At 43.1% G+C, this 19,427-nt stretch overlaps 1 protein-coding gene across 1 annotated transcript in view; it reads left to right on the forward strand.

The window, feature by feature from the left end:
- The window catches only part of LOC124262160 (G patch domain-containing protein 1-like), a 91,169-nt gene that overhangs the window by 40,615 nt on the left and 31,127 nt on the right, over positions 1–19,427 (forward strand). The window contains 7 exon segments of the mRNA XM_046696621.1: positions 4,874–4,989; positions 9,370–9,425; positions 13,725–13,922; positions 14,288–14,426; positions 18,231–18,458; positions 18,678–18,829; positions 18,831–18,966. Of these exon segments, the coding sequence (XP_046552577.1) occupies positions 4,874–4,989; positions 9,370–9,425; positions 13,725–13,922; positions 14,288–14,426; positions 18,231–18,458; positions 18,678–18,829; positions 18,831–18,966 (1,025 nt within the window).

Below are 19,427 nucleotides of genomic sequence, written 5' to 3' on the forward strand. Positions count from 1 at the left end.
CTACCCTTCGGCATAGATATCAGCTCTACAACCACTTATTTGTGTATTACCAGACAAGCTTGCTATCCAGGAATATTTTACGACGCTTCTCTGAGTCCTGTTACTACAGACTACTCGTATGTTTTTACAGCGCTATTCCAGTATCTCGGGTGCAGTCATGGCCTGGTTCGTCATCTTCATCACACTTCCTTTTACATCACCAGCAAGCTTCTGGACAGATGGGTCAAGTTTCTGTGCATGGTACCAGCAGTGATGTCTGTTCAAGTAGCGAGCATCCCTTTGCCGTTTTTTATGGGTTGTGACTCGCCCAGTTAACTGAAACCGTGTTGTCCGGATTTTTGTCACTGTTGCATTGTGGGTAACATTTGCAAATGGCGGACTACTGTTTGTTTACCGGAAAATTGTAATGTTTAGAGTGACAGAATTGTCTTGGTCCAACACAGCGGAAAACAACCCCAGCCTTTAATTGCCAGTGACGATGAACGGTTTCATTCCAGGTTAAGACTGATTATGTCGGGATTCGTCAGCCAGCCGAGAGAGACAGCTTACTGAGGGTGTTAGACAGAAATGTTCCAGAACGCTTCAACTTTGGCTAGGGTTACTCGGGTTTCTACTTTAGCCCAAACCCTCAGTTCAGAGGTCACTGCAGTTATGCCTGGATGGTCCCCAGGCTCCTGTTTTACTGCCTTCGTCTCCCCAACGAACGTTCCTGGGGTCGCCAGTCGTCTTTTACCTTCGTCATTCCATCAACTTTGTGAAAGTTCTGGTAGATTAACGATCCCCATGCATCTAGTCTACTACTTTTATCACTCCATCTGGTGGACCAACACTTCATTTGGTGAACTTACGTTCCTCAGATCACCGATTGTACGACCTTCATCACCCATTTACAATGTACACGTTTCTGTAGATTGACTGATAATCTCCATGCGCCGAATCTACTATATTCAGCACTCCATCAGTACTGGTAGTCATGGTAGCCTGACTATTTAAACGTTCCTACATCAGGAGATATCCCTTCATCAGTGGCAAGAGTTGCTAGGTTTCCTCAGCTCAGCTCAAGCCTTCACTTACAGATGACAACTTCAGGCACTTTTTCATCTTCGAAGCTATATTGATGATTGCATCCAGGCACAACAGGATCTGTCAGTACTTCTTCGCTAACTGCAGTTCACCACCATGCTGCTCTGGCAGTTAGGGTGGCTACTGAACATTGCTGTATCAAAGCTAACATTGATCCAGAGTCTCCACTTCATCGATATATTGTTCGACACCTGTCAGAGGGATGATATTCGCCCTTCAAGACAGGTGCATCAAGACCCAGCAATCCGTTCCTCCAGTGCTATCTCAGTGGAAGGAGCTTCTAGGCTTTCTGACGTCAGCTCAAGCCCCAGCGTACAGAGGGTAGCTTCAGCTTGGATGTTACAGCAATTTCTGCAATTTCCTTCAGGCTGTCAATCCCAAGGAATTGTTTTGTCTTCCAGAATCACTTCGTCCTGTCCTTCAATGGTGGCTAGATGAGCAGAATGTTAGCCTTCGCACCAACTCATCATTTGTTCCTCGACGCATCCCTCATGGGTTGAGGAGCTCACTTCTCGACCACCTAGTGGCTGGGCTGTGGTCATCTGGCGAACAGGTTCTTCACATAAATGAGCTGGAATTAAAGGCAGAACAGAGCTTCAATCAACCAGTTTATTGATCCAGTCGGACAACTCGACCATGGTTTGGAACATAAACCATCTAGGCTCGACAGGCTTGGCGAATCTCCTATAGTGGGCGATCAGACTTTTCAATATCATCGACTCACTCAACATCGTAGCCGGAGTAATATGTGATTGTTGATACCTTTTCCTGATCCAATCGGCTGTCCCCAACAGAGTGGAAGCTGCTTCCCCATATTTTCCAGTCGATGATCTACCTTTTATCACGGCCCCAAGTAGACATGTTCGCCACAAGGTTCAACAACCAACTTCTGGAGTTTGTATCACCAATCCCAGACTCCTGGCTTGGGACCTCGATGCGCTCCTGCTCTGCTACCATGAGTATTACAGAAGCTCTTGGCCACTAGCAAAGTTCTACTGCTTTTGGTGGCACACTTCTGGCCAGCAAGTAGTTGTTTCGTCGACGTAACAAGCCTGGCAGAGCCAAACTCAGTACCGCTTCCCGACCGGCACAACCTGCTTCTTCACCTTTACTCAGAACTATGCCACGGATCCCCTCAGACCCTTAATCTACATGTTGGCGCATCTCCAGAGATAACTCATTGCTTAGGCTACCTTTGCAAGTAGCCACAGCTATTACTTCAATTGATCATACTTCAAACTGTTCCTTGTACGACGATTATTGAAGAAGTTTGAAGAATGATGCAAGAATTAGGGAACTACTTCTCCCAGTCTGCCTCTGCTCCGGTCATCGCTGAGTTCCTCCAGCATCTCCATGCCACTAGGAAACTCAAGGGTACTATGTTAGCTACCTAGTTGGCTGCTATCAACTCGGTTTTGGCTACTGCAACGGAGCCTTCTACGCTCCTACAACTCACTGACCAGTCCATTAAGTTCAGACCTCCGGCCTGGGAACTGTCAGTCATCCTTCATCATATGATTCTACAGGCTGCAAACATTTAGAAGACAGGGACTTTGAGCAAAGTGACATTCTTCTTCCTGGTAGCTTGGCTACTGCTGCTCGTATATGTGTGAACTTCCATGTACTTGATATCAATTGCATGCGGTTCGAGCGGAAGAAGCACGGCAAGGTTTTCCTGGGTTTCCGTTAGGACTTCATTGTGAAAAAACAACTGCCATGGGCAACCAGACTGGATGTTTACCATTCCCCTGTTGTCCACCATCTTTGGGCCTGATGATACTGAAGACCTGAAACTCTGACCTGTTAGGGTTTTGTGCATTTTTACTTGCTGCTTGTAAGGATCGCCGCCGATAACACAAGCACCTTTTCATCCCATTGTCCATGACATCCAGGACGGAAATGTCTCGTACCACTTTATCCTTCTGGATGAGGGGCAGCATTTTACATTCTTATGCCTTCACTGGATTACTGCCTTCGACAGCTTCCAATCTGCATGAGACACAGGCATTAGCTTCTACTATGGCTCCACACAGTAACTGCTCACTCCACGCCTTCATGGAATGGTGCTTTTGGCGGTCTTCTCCTCCCACTACTTGCGAGATCTTTCGGTCAAGGACGTCCAAAGCCTGTACCAGTTTGGACCCCTCATTTTGGCACAACAACTATCCACGGCCCAACAATGTAGATGAGGAACAGTAACACGCGGTTGCTGCTTCCCTGTATTTTCCTGAATATAAGTCTTGATGTCTGCCTTTTGTTCTTATTGCTTATGGGTTAGAACTACTTCACTTAGTCTTATGCTAAGACACGGAGATACTGCCACCCCGGGGCTTGGATGAATCTTGAGCACGGTTCTGTATCACGATGTGGAAGGGTTCGACATTTCACGCTTCCTGACCTCTACTTTTTGAAGCAATTACGTCAGTGAAGTGTGTCATTCCCAAATTCCAGTGGTTTTTGTTGCGTTCCGTCTCCGAAGGTGCCAGGCTCATCCTTTGACTAAGCTTATGTAAAGGAGTGAGGGTCAATTTGATGATGACTGGAACTGAACGTTAAAACTGTGAGCTTTCTGAGTTGTGATTCTCTTTCACCTGCCCCTGGTCGGTGTCTGTGGGTGTCTTCTCGAAGCAGGGGCTGGATCTCACTAAATTTCTTAATTTACTCATGTGCCTCCAATGTTGCCTTTTAAAATGCTTGTCTTGTTGACCAGTCATTATTGAAGATTTCTTGAAGACTCCTGGACGTTTATGTCCATGATATGTTAGTCATGAGTTTGAAGTGGTCTTAGGTGGGATTTCATTGCCATGAATCAGGTACCATGCCTCATGGATAGGTTCATCAAAATCATTTAGCACACAGGTCTCCCAAAGGATGAGCTCCTTCAGGAAGCTATCAGTGATCCTTAATGTTTTCTCTGATTGAGGTCTTTTACCACTTCTAGCTTGAAGCCTTCATGAAACTTCTGGAGATCTGTAACAGTCTTATTCTCCACTACTTCTTCTTAGAGTTTATTGGTTTTAGCTTTTGTATTCAATTACTAACGGATGTTTTCATCCAAAGAAAAGTTATTCATCCCTACAAATCTATGACTTATTCTGTTTTTTGGATTGAGCAAGGACAATGTCAGCCTCATCATGTACGTCTCACAATTCCAAATATCAGGGAATGTTAGACTAATGCTTAGTCTCTGAATATATATAATTTTGATAGTAACAAAAGAGCCCATTTAAATTGAAAAAGAGCCCCAGGGAGACCAGAGATTCAGAACCTGAGGAAACCTAGACTTTATTTAGGGCTTTAGCACTGCAAAGAGGGCTTGGCAGTAGGGAAAATAATGTGGTTCAGGGACTGTGAGACAGACTAAGGGAATGTGTGCCTACCTCCCACTTGTGTAATGTATGCAATATAATAGAATAAAGTGAAAAATATATGTTGTATTGCACATGGTTTAGGCTCCCCTAATAGATGACTTCATCTCATATTTCTAGCCAACTTTACACTAAGAAAAGAATAACTATGTTAGAGAAAACAGGGCTCACCTACAGCATTCTGCAAACTTGTGGAAGGGTCCATTATGAATGGGTTGTGCTTGGGTTAGAAGTTATGAGGCTGGGAACATGAAGAATGCATATTCTAAATTTGTTTTCCACTCAAGGTTTAGAGCAGTTAGCAGAAATGTGATATGTGAGATAGAATAAGTCTTTAAGATATCACATTTGTTAGATAGTAGTAAGTTTTCTAGAGATGAGTGTGAATCCACTTGTGAAGCAATGCCATTCCTGCTATCTAGTATACCCATTGGAGTGAGCCTGCTGAGGAAAATGGGCTGGAAGGAAGGGCAAGGTGTTGGGCCCAGAGCCAGGAAGAAGACGAAGAAGAAGAAGAGGAACAGTGAACTGAAGAAAGGTTGCACATTTTGCTCTTTGGGATTCTGAGAATTATGAGAGACTCTTTAGGTTGTATATGCTTGTTAATTTGTCAAGTTTGTTTTCCATCAGACTGTGGAAGCATTAACAGTAAATTAATCAAGCCTGGTACATGTAATTCTAGGATGGGACCAAGATCATAAAGTGTTTGGGGTCACCTTTGTTTAGGTCATGGTGAAGTTGTTTTTTCTGCAGATATATTCAAATTATGTGCACATACTGAATTTAAGTTTTGAATACTTAAGTTTATGTAATATAGTGAACTACTTTAGAAATGCATCAGCCTATTATCATTGATCATGGAAAATGCAAAACAAATGTTAATGCCCAAACTATGCTTGAAGTCCCTGTGTGAACACCTTTTCACCTACAAATCTCGTGAAAATGCACAAAACGAGGCAGTTCCACAACACATTGACAGATCATTCAACTGTGTACCAAAATCACACTGACATTTTGAACAACACTAAATTGTTGGCTTCACACAATGCCACGTTTATCAGTTGTTGAGAGAAAAAGAGCTGTTTCTGGACACTGGTTTGTCTACAGGTCAAGTGGCTAGGAGGTTTAATTGTCACAATTAAAAAATCGACAAGTTATCACAGCACCTACGACAAACTGGTACAACATGTGATCGCGAGGCAGATAGAGCCTGAAGTGGAAAAGAAAATTATATGTGACGTGTCCAACCTTCCAAATACCTTTATGACTTCGTCTGATATCTGTGAATATATTGCTGACATTATTGCTTCTCTTTAATCTTCCCAGTCAACACAGGATAATGTCGACAATGCTTTTACTGATTTTTTAGAATATGTTCGGAGTGAGATGCATAGAACTCTTCTCACTAGGACTGTATTAGTTGGTGGAGTCTGTAGTAACAAGAGACAAAGAAGTCGAAAGGAATGGTGGACTAATGAACTATCTGAGTTGGGGAATGACATGTGTAAAGCAGAGAAGCAATGGTGTAAATGCAAAGGAGAGGAGACTTTTTAAACATGTGTATATCCAGAAGCGTAAATATTTTGACAGACGGGTAAAAAAAGCCAAGAGAGACTTTCAGATTCAAATAATTCAAAATTTAGATAAACTATGTGAAAATAATTCGTGTGAATTTTGGAAGACAATTGGTAAGGTTGGAGTGGGTCACGAGAGAAAGAAACAGATTCCTATGGAGGTGCGTTTGGAAGCCGGATCTATCTGCACAGATAAGGAGACTGTTACAAACACCTTGAAATCCGCGTATTCTAATCTTTACATTGTAATGTTTGTGTGAACCCTGATCGATGTCCCTGTCCTGAGGGTGATCCAGATAGTGCATTCATCTTATCTAATGAAATTTTATGTTCTGAAAGTGCCAAAACCTGCCATAGTATTTTAAAAAAGAGAAAATATGTTTTATTTCAGTAACGTGTACGAAGTAGGTTTTATTGAGAATACTAAGTGTTGTCACCTGTAAATACCTCTGTGAAATGTATCGCCTGGCCTGATAACTGTTTTATAATGTGGCTGTGTATTGATGTTTTAATAATGTCTCTCTGTAACAGGGAGAGACGTCTTTTCTCCCTCCTCCCTCCTCCCTCTCTCTCTCTCTCTCTCTCTCTCTCTCTCTCTCTCTCTCTCTCTCTCTCTCTCTCTCTCTCTCTCTCTCTCTCTCTCTCTCTCTCTCTCTCTCTCTCTCTCTCTCTCTCTCTCTCTCTCTCTCTCTCTCTCTCTTTCTCTCTGGGTTGGTGGAAACGTTATGATTTAGGGAGGGATCGTAGTCATGACAGGACACATCTACACATCTGTCATGGTCGAGTTACAGCTCAAACGTATACAGCGGAGGTACCAAGAACAATAGTCTCTCCCACATAGTGGCAGATCAACGTCTTCATATTTTTGCACCAGAATAATAGTGGATGTGCTTGACGCAAATGATAGCCATACCTGTTACCGACATTGACTGTGTGAAAGTTTGGAGCGCATGTTAAATTTAAGTTTGACCCCTGTCAACATTATCGTTAATTTATGGTTGCACTAAATGATGAATGACTGCTTTTTCTTTTTCTTGTGTTTCCATCTTGATTGATAATTTCAAGGTTAGCAGGGGAACTTCTTTTCTTCATTTATCACAGAGATTAAATGTTTAATCCAGTTGATGCGTTTCTAAGGTAGTTCAGTATATGTAAGAAATGGAATTTTGAAAACTTTAAATCAAGCTACAAGAACATTGCTTGATATCACTTGATTGTTAATATATAGTCATCAGTTTTATGATGTTATACATGTTTGACTTAGTAAGTGTTTGAGCTTTTATGTATACATTAAACTCAATTACAAGATAACAAAAGAGGCAAGACAAAAGAAGGAATAGCCTTAAATTATCTTTTAATTTATTTTATAATACTTTCTCTTAAAAATCAATGAATGAGTATCAATTTATTGTCTTTACAATAATCATGTTTGGAGTAATTTATGTTTAATGAAGTATGGGATAATGTTTGTGTTTCCCATGCTTTAAGGTAACACAGGGATTAAAAGTATTGTGTCATATGTTTCATGAAATACACCTATGTGTATACAATTCTAAATACAGTGAGACCCCAGATACCCGGACCCCAAATATCCGGAAACCTCGCCTTCCGGTCGATTTTCATAAAAAACCCAATCTCTTACGTTATAAAAGTGACTGTCTATAACGGATATGCGGTTTCCGTTCCCGGACGGTATATTTTACAAACCAACCGGTTAAAGCAACACAAAATTGACTCACTTATCCGCACGAAGCTTTGATCTACCGCTGACCGTGTGAACGGAAGCGCCAGAGTCCCACGTGTTTTGACGCGAGACAAGGTCTGCTAATCCGGATTAATGATTGATCAGCAGGGTATTGGTGGTGATTAGTAGGCCTGTCTGACACAGTAAATTGTCGTTTTCAAATCAAAACGACCATGCTGTTTTGGAAGTGATTTTAAACTAGAAGTGTATGCTCGCTACTGTTCAAACACCTACTATATTATTGTGCATGTTTGAACGTGATCGCCGGGAAACGTGTGCACAGTTGATTGCTATTTCCGGCTCAAATACACACGGTAATCTTAATCCCTGCAAATAATACAATGCCCAGCAAAAACAACTTAGAACTTAAAAGGTAAATAATCTTGTCTAGTGATGTTTAATTGCAAATTTGACGTCTTTACTGACAGAGTCGTCTTCTGTTGTTTGTTCCCGCGGAGTGATATGATGTTGTTTTCTTACCCCTGGAAAAAAGTTTGACGAAAGCTTAACTCATGAAGATAAGCCGACCCCCTCCTACACACTGCTTTTTTTATCCTCAAAATTCGGCTTATAGACAATAATATACGGTAAGCCTGGATGACAGAAATCCAGATATCCGGATATTCAGTTATCCGGACGATTTACGTAAAAACGAATGTGTCCGGATATCCAGGGTCTCACTGTATACTATTTGTCATCTCTGGTTGATTCAATATAGCGATAATTTGGAAGTCACTCAACTGTTGAGGAATGAACATGATGAGTAATTGAGTTGACTATAAATGTTTTATCAACATTTTGGATGTAACAGTATTTGAGGTAATTTTAGATTATATGCTAGAAACAAACAATGCAATAACACTTATTTCAAGGAGATTCCTAAATGACCTACAACCTATTCTCTTCAACATTTTATCCCCCGCAGCATATTTTTAAGGGAGTATTAAAATGGACTCCGTCTGTACTTCCATGCATCCGTCCGTGCAAGTTCGTCTTTACTGGAGCAGAACATAAAAAAACACTGACTGTTTCTTCACCAAATTTTGTTCATAGATAGGTCTGGTTGTGACCTGGTGCCTTTTGGTAGTTTTGGATTTCTGAATAAAACATTTTTTTGCATTTCCTTGGCAACAAGTTTGACTTTGACTGAAATTGGTGTTGGTGCTCTTTTCCGGAGCAGAACTTTAAAACCGTTCAATTTTTCTTCACCAAACTTGGCACACAGATAGGTCTGGTTGTGAACTGGTGCCTTTTGGCAGTTTTGGATTTCTGAAATTGGAGGTAGTACAAATTTATGCAGCAGAACTGTAAAACCTTTCAATAATCTCCTTCCACTTTGTGGGTATCGAAGAACCTAATAACAGAAATCAACAGTAACACTCTATTTCCAGTATCAACACTACTGAGGTACATCAAACTGTACCTCATACGCTTGACATAGTCATAACTAGTTGACATATTCATGAAGAGTATTTTCCATAGTGGGGATATATTTCACATCACTTTGACATTAATAACTTGCAGTATTATCAGGTTGCGATGTTTTCATAAGTCAGAGAGCTATATTTGGTGTATGCATTGGGCTATCTTCTTTCTTCAGCTTCAAGTGTTAAAGTGTATGGCTGTGCTCTGCCCCAGTCTAGTAGCAGTGTGGAGGTGAGTTAGACAGGCAGGACAGACATGGTAGGTATCACTGTGATGTAGATGTGGTGAGAGGGGTGGAGTGTCATGTGTCAGTGTGGAGGGGAGTTAGACAGGCAGGACAGACATGGTAGGTATCACTGTGATGTAGAGGTGGTGAGAGGGGTGGAGAGTCATGTGTCAGTGTTGAGGGGAGTTAGACAGGCAGGACAGACATGGTAGGTATCACTGTGATGTAGAGGTGGTGAGAGGGGTGGAGTGTCGTCATGTGTCAGTGTGGAGGGAGTTAGACAGGCAGGACAGACATGGTAGGTATCACTGTGATGTAGAGGTGGTGAGAGGGGTGGAGAGTCATGTGTCAGTGTGGAGGGGAGTTAGACAGGCAGGACAGACATGGTAGGTATCACTGTGATGTAGAGGTGGTGAGAGGGGTGGAGTGTCATGTGTCAGTGTGGAGGGAGTTAGACAGGCAGGACAGACATGGTAGGTATCACTGTGATGTAGAGGTGGTGAGAGGGGTGGAGTGTCATGTGTCAGTGTGGAGGGAGTTAGACAGGCAGGACAGACATGGTAGGTATCACTGTGATGTAGAGGTGGTGAGAGGGTCATGGAGAGTCATGTGTCAGTGTGGAGGTGAGTTAGACAGGCAGGACAGACATGGTAGGTATCACTGTGATGTAGAGGTGGTGAGAGGGTGGAGCAGGCAGTCATGTGTCAGTGTGGAGGGAGTTAGACAGGCAGGACAGACATGGTAGGTATCACTGTGATGTAGAGGTGGTGAGAGGGGTGGAGAGTCATGTGTCAGTGTGGAGGGAGTTAGACAGGCAGGACAGACATGTGTCATGGTAGGTATCACTGTGATGTAGAGGTGGTGAGAGGGTGGTGGACTGTCATGTGTGTCAGTGTGGAGGGGAGTTAGACAGGCAGGACAGACATGGTAGGTATCACTGTGATGTAGATGTGGTGAGAGGGTGGAGTCATGTGTGTGTTGTGGAGGAGTTAGACAGGCAGGACAGACATGGTAGGTATCACTGTGATGTAGAGGTGGTGAGAGGGTGGAGTGTCATGTGTCAGTGTGGAGGTGAGTTAGACAGGCAGGACAGACATGGTAGGTATCACTGTGATGTAGAGGTGGTGAGAGAGGGAGTGGAGTGTCATGTGTCAGTGTGGAGGTGAGTTAGACAGGCAGGACAGACATGGTAGGTATCACTGTGATGTAGAGGTGGTGAGAGGGGTGGAGTGTCATGTGTCAGTGTGGAGGGGAGTTAGACAGGCAGGACAGACATGGTAGGTATCACTGTGATGTAGAGGTGGTGAGAGGGGTGGAGTGTCATGTGTCAGTGTGGAGGTGAGTTAGACAGGCAGGACAGACATGGTAGGTATCACTGTGATGTAGATGTGGTGAGAGGGTGGAGTGTCATGTGTGTCAGTGTGGAGGTGAGTTAGACAGGCAGGACAGACATGGTAGGTATCACTGTGATGTAGAGGTGGTGAGAGGGGTGGAGTGTCATGTGTCAGTGTGGAGGGGAGTTAGACAGGCAGGACAGACATGGTAGGTATCACTGTGATGTAGAGGTGGTGAGAGGGGTGGAGAGTCATGTGTCAGTGTGGAGGGGAGTTAGACAGGCAGGACAGACATGGTAGGTATCACTGTGATGTAGAGGTGGTGAGAGGGGTGGACTGTCGTGTGTCAGTGTGGAGGGAGTTAGACAGGCAGGACAGACATGGTAGGTATCACTGTGATGTAGAGGTGGTGAGAGGGGTGGAGACAGTCATGTGTCAGTGTGGAGGGGAGTTAGACAGGCAGGACAGACATGGTAGGTATCACTGTGATGTAGAGGTGGTGAGAGGGGTGGAGCGTCATGTGTCAGTGTGGAGGGAGTTAGACAGGCAGGACAGACACATGTAGGTATCACTGTGATGTAGATGTGGTGAGAGGGGTGGAGTGTCATGTGTCAGTGTGGAGGGGAGTTAGACAGGCAGGACAGACATGGTAGAGTATCACTGTGATGTAGAGGTGGTGAGAGGGGTGGACTGTGTCATGTGTCAGTGTGGAGGGAGTTAGACAGGCAGGACAGACATGGTAGGTATCACTGTGATGTAGAGGTGGTGAGAGGGGGTGGAGTGTCATGTGTCAGTGTGGAGGGAGTTAGACAGGCAGGACAGACATGGTAGGTATCACTGTGATGTAGAGATGGTGAGAGGGTGGAGTGTCAGTGTCAGTGTGGAGGTGAGTTAGAGGACAGGCAGGACAGGACATGGTAGGTATCACTGTGATGTAGAGATTGGTGAGAGGGGGTGGAGTGTCATCACTGGTGGTATCACTGTGATGTAGAGGTGGTGAGAGGGGTGGAGCGTCATGTGTCAGTGTGGAGGTGAGTTAGACAGGCAGGACAGACATGGTAGGTATCACTGTGATGTAGAGGTGGTGAGAGGGGTGGAGAGTCATGTGTCAGTGTGGAGGAGTTAGACAGGCAGGACAGACATGGTAGACATGGTAGGTATCACTGTGATGTAGAGGTGGTGAGAGGGGTGGAGTGTCATGTGTCAGTGTGGAGGTGAGTTAGACAGGCAGGACAGACATGGTAGGTATCACTGTGATGTAGAGGTGGTGAGAGGGGTGGAGTGTCATGTGTCAGTGTGGAGGTGAGTTAGACAGGCAGGACAGACATGGTAGGTATCACTGTGATGTAGAGGTGGTGAGAGGGGTGGAGTGTCATGTGTCAGTGTGGAGGGAGTTAGACAGGCAGGACAGACATGGTAGGTATCACTGTGATGTAGAGGTGGTGAGAGGGGTGGAGCGTCATGTGTCAGTGTGGAGGGGAGTTAGACAGGCAGGACAGACATGGTAGGTATCACTGTGATGTAGAGGTGGTGAGAGGGGTGGAGTGTCATGTGTCAGTGTGGAGGGGACAGGCAGGACAGACATGAGTTAGACAGGCAGGACAGACATGGTAGAGTATCACTGTGATGTAGAGGTGGTGAGAGGAGTGGAGTGTCATGTGTCAGTGTGGAGGTGAGTTAGACAGGCAGGACAGACATGGTAGGTATCACTGTGATGTAGAGGTGGTGAGAGGGGTGGAGTGTCATGTGTCAGTGTGGAGGTGAGTTAGACAGGCAGGACAGACATGGTAGGTATCACTGTGATGTAGAGGTGGTGAGAGGGTGGAGTGGTGTCAGTGTGGAGGTGAGTGTCAGGCAGGACAGACATGGTTAGAGACAGGCAGGACAGACATGGTAGAGTGGAGAGTCACTGTGTTGTAGACAGGCAGGTGAGACATGGTAGGAGATGTCACAGTGTGGAGTGAGTGACAGGCAGGACAGACATGGTAGGTATCAGACATGTGTCAGGACAGACATGGTGAGAGAGGGGTGGAGTGTGTCATGTGTCAGTGATGTAGAGGTGGTGAGAGGGTGGACTGTCATGTGTCAGTGTGGAGGGGAGTTAGACAGGCAGGACAGACATGGTAGGTATCACTGTGATGTAGAGGTGGTGAGAGAGGGTGGAGAGTCATGTGTCAGTGTGGAGGGAGTTAGACAGGCAGGACAGACATGGTAGGTATCACTGTGATGTAGAGGTGGTGAGAGGGTGGAGAGTCATGTGTCAGTGTGGAGGGGAGTTAGACAGGCAGGACAGACATGGTAGGTATCACTGTGATGTAGAGGTGGTGAGAGGGTGGACTGTCATGTGTCAGTGTGGAGGGAGTTAGACAGGCAGGACAGACATGGTAGGTATCACTGTGATGTAGAGGTGGTGAGAGGGGTGGACTGTCATGTGTCAGTGTGGAGGGGAGTTAGACAGGCAGGACAGACATGGTAGGTATCACTGTGATGTAGAGGTGGTGAGAGGGGTGGACTGTCATGTGTCAGTGTGGAGGGGAGTTAGACAGGCAGGACAGACATGGTAGGTATCACTGTGATGTAGAGGTGGTGAGAGGGGTGGAGAGTCATGTGTCAGTGTGGATGGGAGTTAGACAGGCAGGACAGACATGGTAGGTATCACTGTGATGTAGAGGTGGTGAGAGGGGTGTGGTGTCAGTAGGTGACTGATTGTAGAAGTTAAGCCATCTAAAGTTATGCTTGTCTAAGATCTCAGGACACTCCACCAGTGTATATATATATTCATATTTCTGTTCATCTAGATGCAAAACTAAGACTTTTTGCTTAATCATTCCATCATACCAGAGCCTAAGCACTGTCTGGCTGATTAGAAATTTCATATATTTTGGAATACAATAGTGACACTTTGATAGCTGAGTATTTTAATATAGGGACAGGAACTTAATTGTTTTGTCTTTTCTAACTGTTTATTAGGAATCAGATGACGAGGCTTTACAGAACGTCACATTTGCCCCAAAGGACAGGAACCCTGTGTCCTTAAAGGCAAAAGACAATGTTCATGGCTTGGGCTACAGCGGCCTTAACCCAAGGAATGCCCTACCTTCAGGTCACATAAACCTGTTTTCCCCTCCTCCCGTGAAAGGCAAAGGACGCAGAGGCATCCAAGGCCATGTAAGTGCAAACCTATCTGTACTTGCACGCTATGTATGTATTTTCAATTGCCTTATAAAGTAGTGCATGTATTTCATTATTTCATGCCAGGCCAATTGTTAGTTAAGGTGTAGTGAAGCAGCGTAGTGACAATATTCTTTGTCTGAGTCCTAGCCTAATGGATTATGATCACCATAGAATATCATACACACACCTAAACAGTGTAATCTACATAGACCTACATGTGAGCAGTGTTCTGAATTGAGTTTGAACTTACTTTGAACACTCAGTGTGGAATATTTATGCCAACAATGATTTAGTGATTGTGTACTGATACAAGAAGATCTGGAGCTTGTTTCTGATTAAAGATGTTTTTTCAACTGCAGGCATTTGGAGTTGGTGCTCTGGAAGATGATGATGAAGATATCTATGCAACTGACCACATGTCTAATTATGACATGACTATGGGTTCTGAGGAAAAAGATGACAAGTTTGGTTGGACTGCCCCAGGACATCGTGAGAAAGGTAACAAATAGTGACGCCTACTTTCGAGATGATTTTACCATTGATTTCCAAATAAACTCTGGAACATAGTGAATGATATGGCTTATCATGGGTATCCTCCCATTACACAGACAGCCAGTTCGCAGACACCTTAAAACTACAACATTTACGGTTCAGTGAACAGATTATCTACTACCTGTTACCTACACATTATAATGGAATAGTCCAAATAAAAACACAGGAACAAACTGAAGCTATATTGTTTATTTTGAAAGATGGACGAAAACACAATAATTTGAATTTTTGTTGCTGTAATATAAAAACAGTTTATTTCATAAACATTTCGGTTTAACCTTCTAGTCTAACGGGAGTCGGAAACATCATATTGAAAACATTAGCATAGCTATTAGGAATTGCGACACTGTTGTATCATATAAATCAAATAAAGACAAATGTGAACCTAAATATTATTCATATGAAATAAAGAAGTTATATGTTTTGCACACAATATTAAGATATATGACAAGTGCACTTAATTACGAGTTATATTAGAATAAATGTTTAAAATATGACGCATCATGTCAATGTGGCCATGGATGGGAGAATGTTTTTCATTTCTTCCTTGAATGTCCATTGTATACTACTCAAAGACATAAACTGTTACAATCTTTAGAAAGTATTGATAAAGTTAGAACACTGATTGGTATTACATGACGTATCATAAGTGTCTCATTTACTGCAAAATCGAATATTTTTCCTTATCCTGACTCATGATCTTTTGCTTATCTCCCTTTCCCTTTCGAATGGTAGTGGAACACTTGAATCCCTTGAAGTTCCCGAAGCAGACATATAAATATACTCACCCACGAGTTACCTCCCTTTGCCCTTTCCCGCGCAAACCAGTCATGTGACGTGCCCATACTTGTCACTCTCTCCCTTTTCGCCCAAGCGGATGGTTGGACGAGCTCTGGAGTCCCGTATACGGCATCACATACTTTTTATTTAGACCTATTCTTCAAAATTACGCTGTATATGGATTTGGCTATAACTACTATGTAGTGTTTGTAAAATTTTGTAAACATTTATTGACTTTGAGTCGTAAATTCATCCTCAAGTGGCGGAATATCTGTGTCATCTTAGACAGACCAGACATCTGAAGGGTTCGACCCTATCTACATACCTCGCTGCAATCAGTACAGTGATTACTATGAAAACAGGCATCAAGTTGACAAAAGTACCAGAATTACTTGCTCTGCTGAGGTCTTTTAATCTGGAGGACCAGCAAAAGAAATTCAGAGCTCCAGCCTGGGATCTAAATGTAATTCTGCGTCATCTTACCAGTGATGTCTACGAACCACTAGATCAGATTACACTCGAGCTGCTAACACAGAAAATGCTGTTCCTGCTTGCTTTAGCCACAGCTGCTCGCATATCAGAGATACATGCGCTGGACTTTGGTCGAACCACATTCGACAGAGGGCAACATAACGCAGTTCATCTAGGACTTAGATGGGACTTTATTGCCAAGAACCAGCTACCTGGTCAACCAGATAGACAGTTCCACGTACCAGCGCTGTCTACAGTTCTTGGTCCACAGGATATAGAGGACTTATCCTTGTGTCCAGTCAGAGCCCTGAAGATATATCTTCAAAAGACTGAGACGAGGAGACAAAAATTCAAGGCCTGTTCATCCCATGATCAAAATCGTTCTGGATGAGAGCCGTTATATTGAGAGCCTATAAAGCAGCAGGACTAGAACCTCCTAGAGCTTCCAACCCACACGAAGTCAGAGCACTAGCGTCACAGACTAGCTCTGCATGGAAATTGCTCTCAACCAACAATCATGGAGGGCTGCGTTTGGAAGTTGGACACGGTGTTTGCCAACCACTACCTCCGAGACATAGCCACTGAAGACGTCTCAGGCATTCACCAATTTTGGCCTCTCGTTGTAGCACAGCAACTAACGGTTCTGCAAAGGCGCTGAGTTGGAAAATCTCACCCTTTATCACGTTGACTTGTAGATAACTTTTACTAAGGAAAAGTACTAGTTTGAAAGTCCATGCGCACAGTCTAAGACAGGCTTACATGAGTGATTAAAGATCCTGTACGGGTAAAGATCTTACCTGTACATGAAGGGGTCGCAACTCATTTATGATAAAAATCTTATCATAATCTATGGGTTGTTATAAGATATCTAGTAATAGGAGAATACTAGTTTATCTTAAGCCACATGAATCAACGTGATTCAACTTGTCTGAGATTGAAGTAAGACAAGAAAGTGGTCCCCCCGAGTTATAACAGAAGTTGGAAGAATAGGATCACGGAAATGCCGTTTCGCAGTTCCCATGGGGGGGATACAGGACATATCTAAGGGCAGCTGTTGAATCCAGTAGCTTGACCCACCACCAATCTGTCGGATTCTATAAGCAAAAGATCATGAGTCAGGATAAGGAAAAATATGTAATTTTAAAGTAAAATTGATATTTTATACTTATCCTGACTCATGACGAGAAGCCATCCTAACCTCCCCGTTGAAGACACTTGAGATTTCACAGCAGATCCAAGTGCATGGGCTGAAAATAAGGAGAGAGTGACAAGTATGGGCACGTCACATGACTGGTTTGTGCGGGAAAGGGCAAAGGGAGGTTACTCGTGGGTGAGTGTATTTATACGTCCGCTTTGGGAACTTCAAGGGATTCAAGTGTTCCACTACCATTCGAAAGGGAAAGGGAGATAAGCAAAAGATCATGAGTCAGGATAAGTATAAAATATCAATTTTACTTAAAAAAAATTACATGTTTTCAACTATGTACATATCTATATCTCTCGAACAAAACGTTTTCTCAGTTAACTTTTGTTGTACATATGCTATTATTGGGACGGGGCTTTTCTATCATTAAACACATTCAAATCACTCAGTGACAAACCTGTTTTTATATTCGATAGTAATTGATAGTAAAATCAATTTTGAGAAGAGAAATCATTATCATTCAATCACAACAAAGTTCTATTTACCCGCAATCAAACTTCTCAGTAACGAACCTGTTTCAGGCTCACCCTGCTCTACTCACTAGACAGTGGACTGTTCCATTATACCCGTAGGTGTTACCCTAATTAACCTTCTAGTTCAGTGTCTGTCAATTGGGTGTCTGTCAATTGGGAGATAACCTTATCATGCAATGGGTAGATTGCTTATAAAGCCAACACATAACAATGGTATTTGTTAGGGTTTGTTTCCAATTATAGAAGGTCATGCAGGGACTACATTGCGTGTTTACAAAGAAACATGCCATAAAGTTAGAATTCATAATTGTTTTCATTAGTAAAAATTCATCTGTGTCTAACAAGAGATGCTGCTGAGGCCTTCCACAAATGCAACAAACTTTAAATTGCACAGAAATTTAGTTGATAGAGTCAGAATACCAGTTCCTATGCCTGTGCTTGTAGACCTAATTACTGATTTATAAACACTTGGATTCCGCCAAAATATGTCTGAAATTGTACCACACTCAGCAGTATTCCAGCTATATGGCAGCAATCTGTAAATAATCAGGTATGGACCAGACAATCCAGTGATCAACAGCATGAGCATCGATCTACGCAATTGGGATACGATAACATGTGTCAACCCAGTCAACGAGCCTGACCACCCGATCCCGTTAGTCGCCTCTTACGACAAGCATGGGTTGCTGAAGATCACTTCTAGGGTGGGATTGGGAATAAACACTATGTATCAGCTTAACATGAACAGCTAAATACAATGCTTATTCATAATAGGGGATATTTACCATACCTCTATTTATTCCTTGTTCTTTCTTTATTCAGGAAAACAGCAAGTCCCAGTTGGATATGTTGGGAAGCTCCTTGAAGGGTTTAACATATCCTCCAAATCTCTGAAGCCAAAGAAGGTTTTTAAGCACCCACCTTTGCCTCCTGGATTCCGCCTTGTACATAAGTTCCTTAAGCCTTGTGCCTCAGCATCTGCTCCAGGCAGCACAGACAAACACAATGCTGTCAGTCGTGGGCTTGTATTAGGAGAGACACCCATATTTAGTAAGTTGTACAGTAACATAACTCTCTCTAATCACTTTCTTGCTTGAAAAGTGGACATACGAAAAGAGTGTGCTTGGATGAGAAATGAATTATATGTGCCCATTATTCTCTTGTTTATTTGCTGATAATATTTTGCTTTGTGGCAAGTAATTATGGAATAATCATAATGGAATAGATAACAGGAACAACCATTGACAATTGGGTGTTTGTCTTCTGCAGAATCAGTATTTGATTTGATACCAAAAGATGAGCAGAAAAAGTTGGAGATGGCCAAGGATACCCCTCTCCCTGGCCCTCTCTCACCCACAGCAATCATCCAGGGAACTCCTGGACACAAGCCGCAGTCAGACTCCCAGCCAGACCGTGAACACAGCTGTACATGAGGTAGCACCAGGGCCAACACAAGCACTGAATAAGGGTAGTCTCACATTCCAGCCTTTTGCCAGGAACCAGGACAAACAGAGGAGGTATGATAAGTACCTCAGCAACTTCAGACAAGGAAATAAAGGTACAGTCATGTTGGGGGTTATGATTTCAGCTTTCATACTGTACATTTGAAATAAAACTTTTCAAGCCATTACTTTGATAAAAATGGTGTTTAATTCCTATTTCTGTTGGTTTTTCCCTCACCCTGCCATAGACAGTACATGTATGAGTTTTGAGATTTGATTGGAATCTTTGTTCCTTGTCCAAATATATTCATTGAAAACTTCCCAAATCAATCTGTCTCATCATTATATCCAATATATGAAGTGCAAATTATTAATATTGTGAGAATGGCGTTGAAAATATTATCCATGAAATGTCATGGAATCAATATAAGGACAGTATGTTTTGGGATTAATAAGCTAGTTTAGCACATCCACTCCACTTACTGTGGAAGTGTTAAAGGTTAGCTAGTCTACTCTGTTGTTTATGGCTTTGGTCTTTATTTCTCTGTTATCAGGCATCAGAAATGAATTACTTTCT

The sequence above is a fragment of the Haliotis rubra genome, unplaced genomic scaffold, assembly GCF_003918875.1.
Source record: "Haliotis rubra isolate DU_JTF1 unplaced genomic scaffold, ASM391887v1 Scf12, whole genome shotgun sequence".
Lineage (NCBI taxonomy): Eukaryota > Metazoa > Mollusca > Gastropoda > Lepetellida > Haliotidae > Haliotis > Haliotis rubra.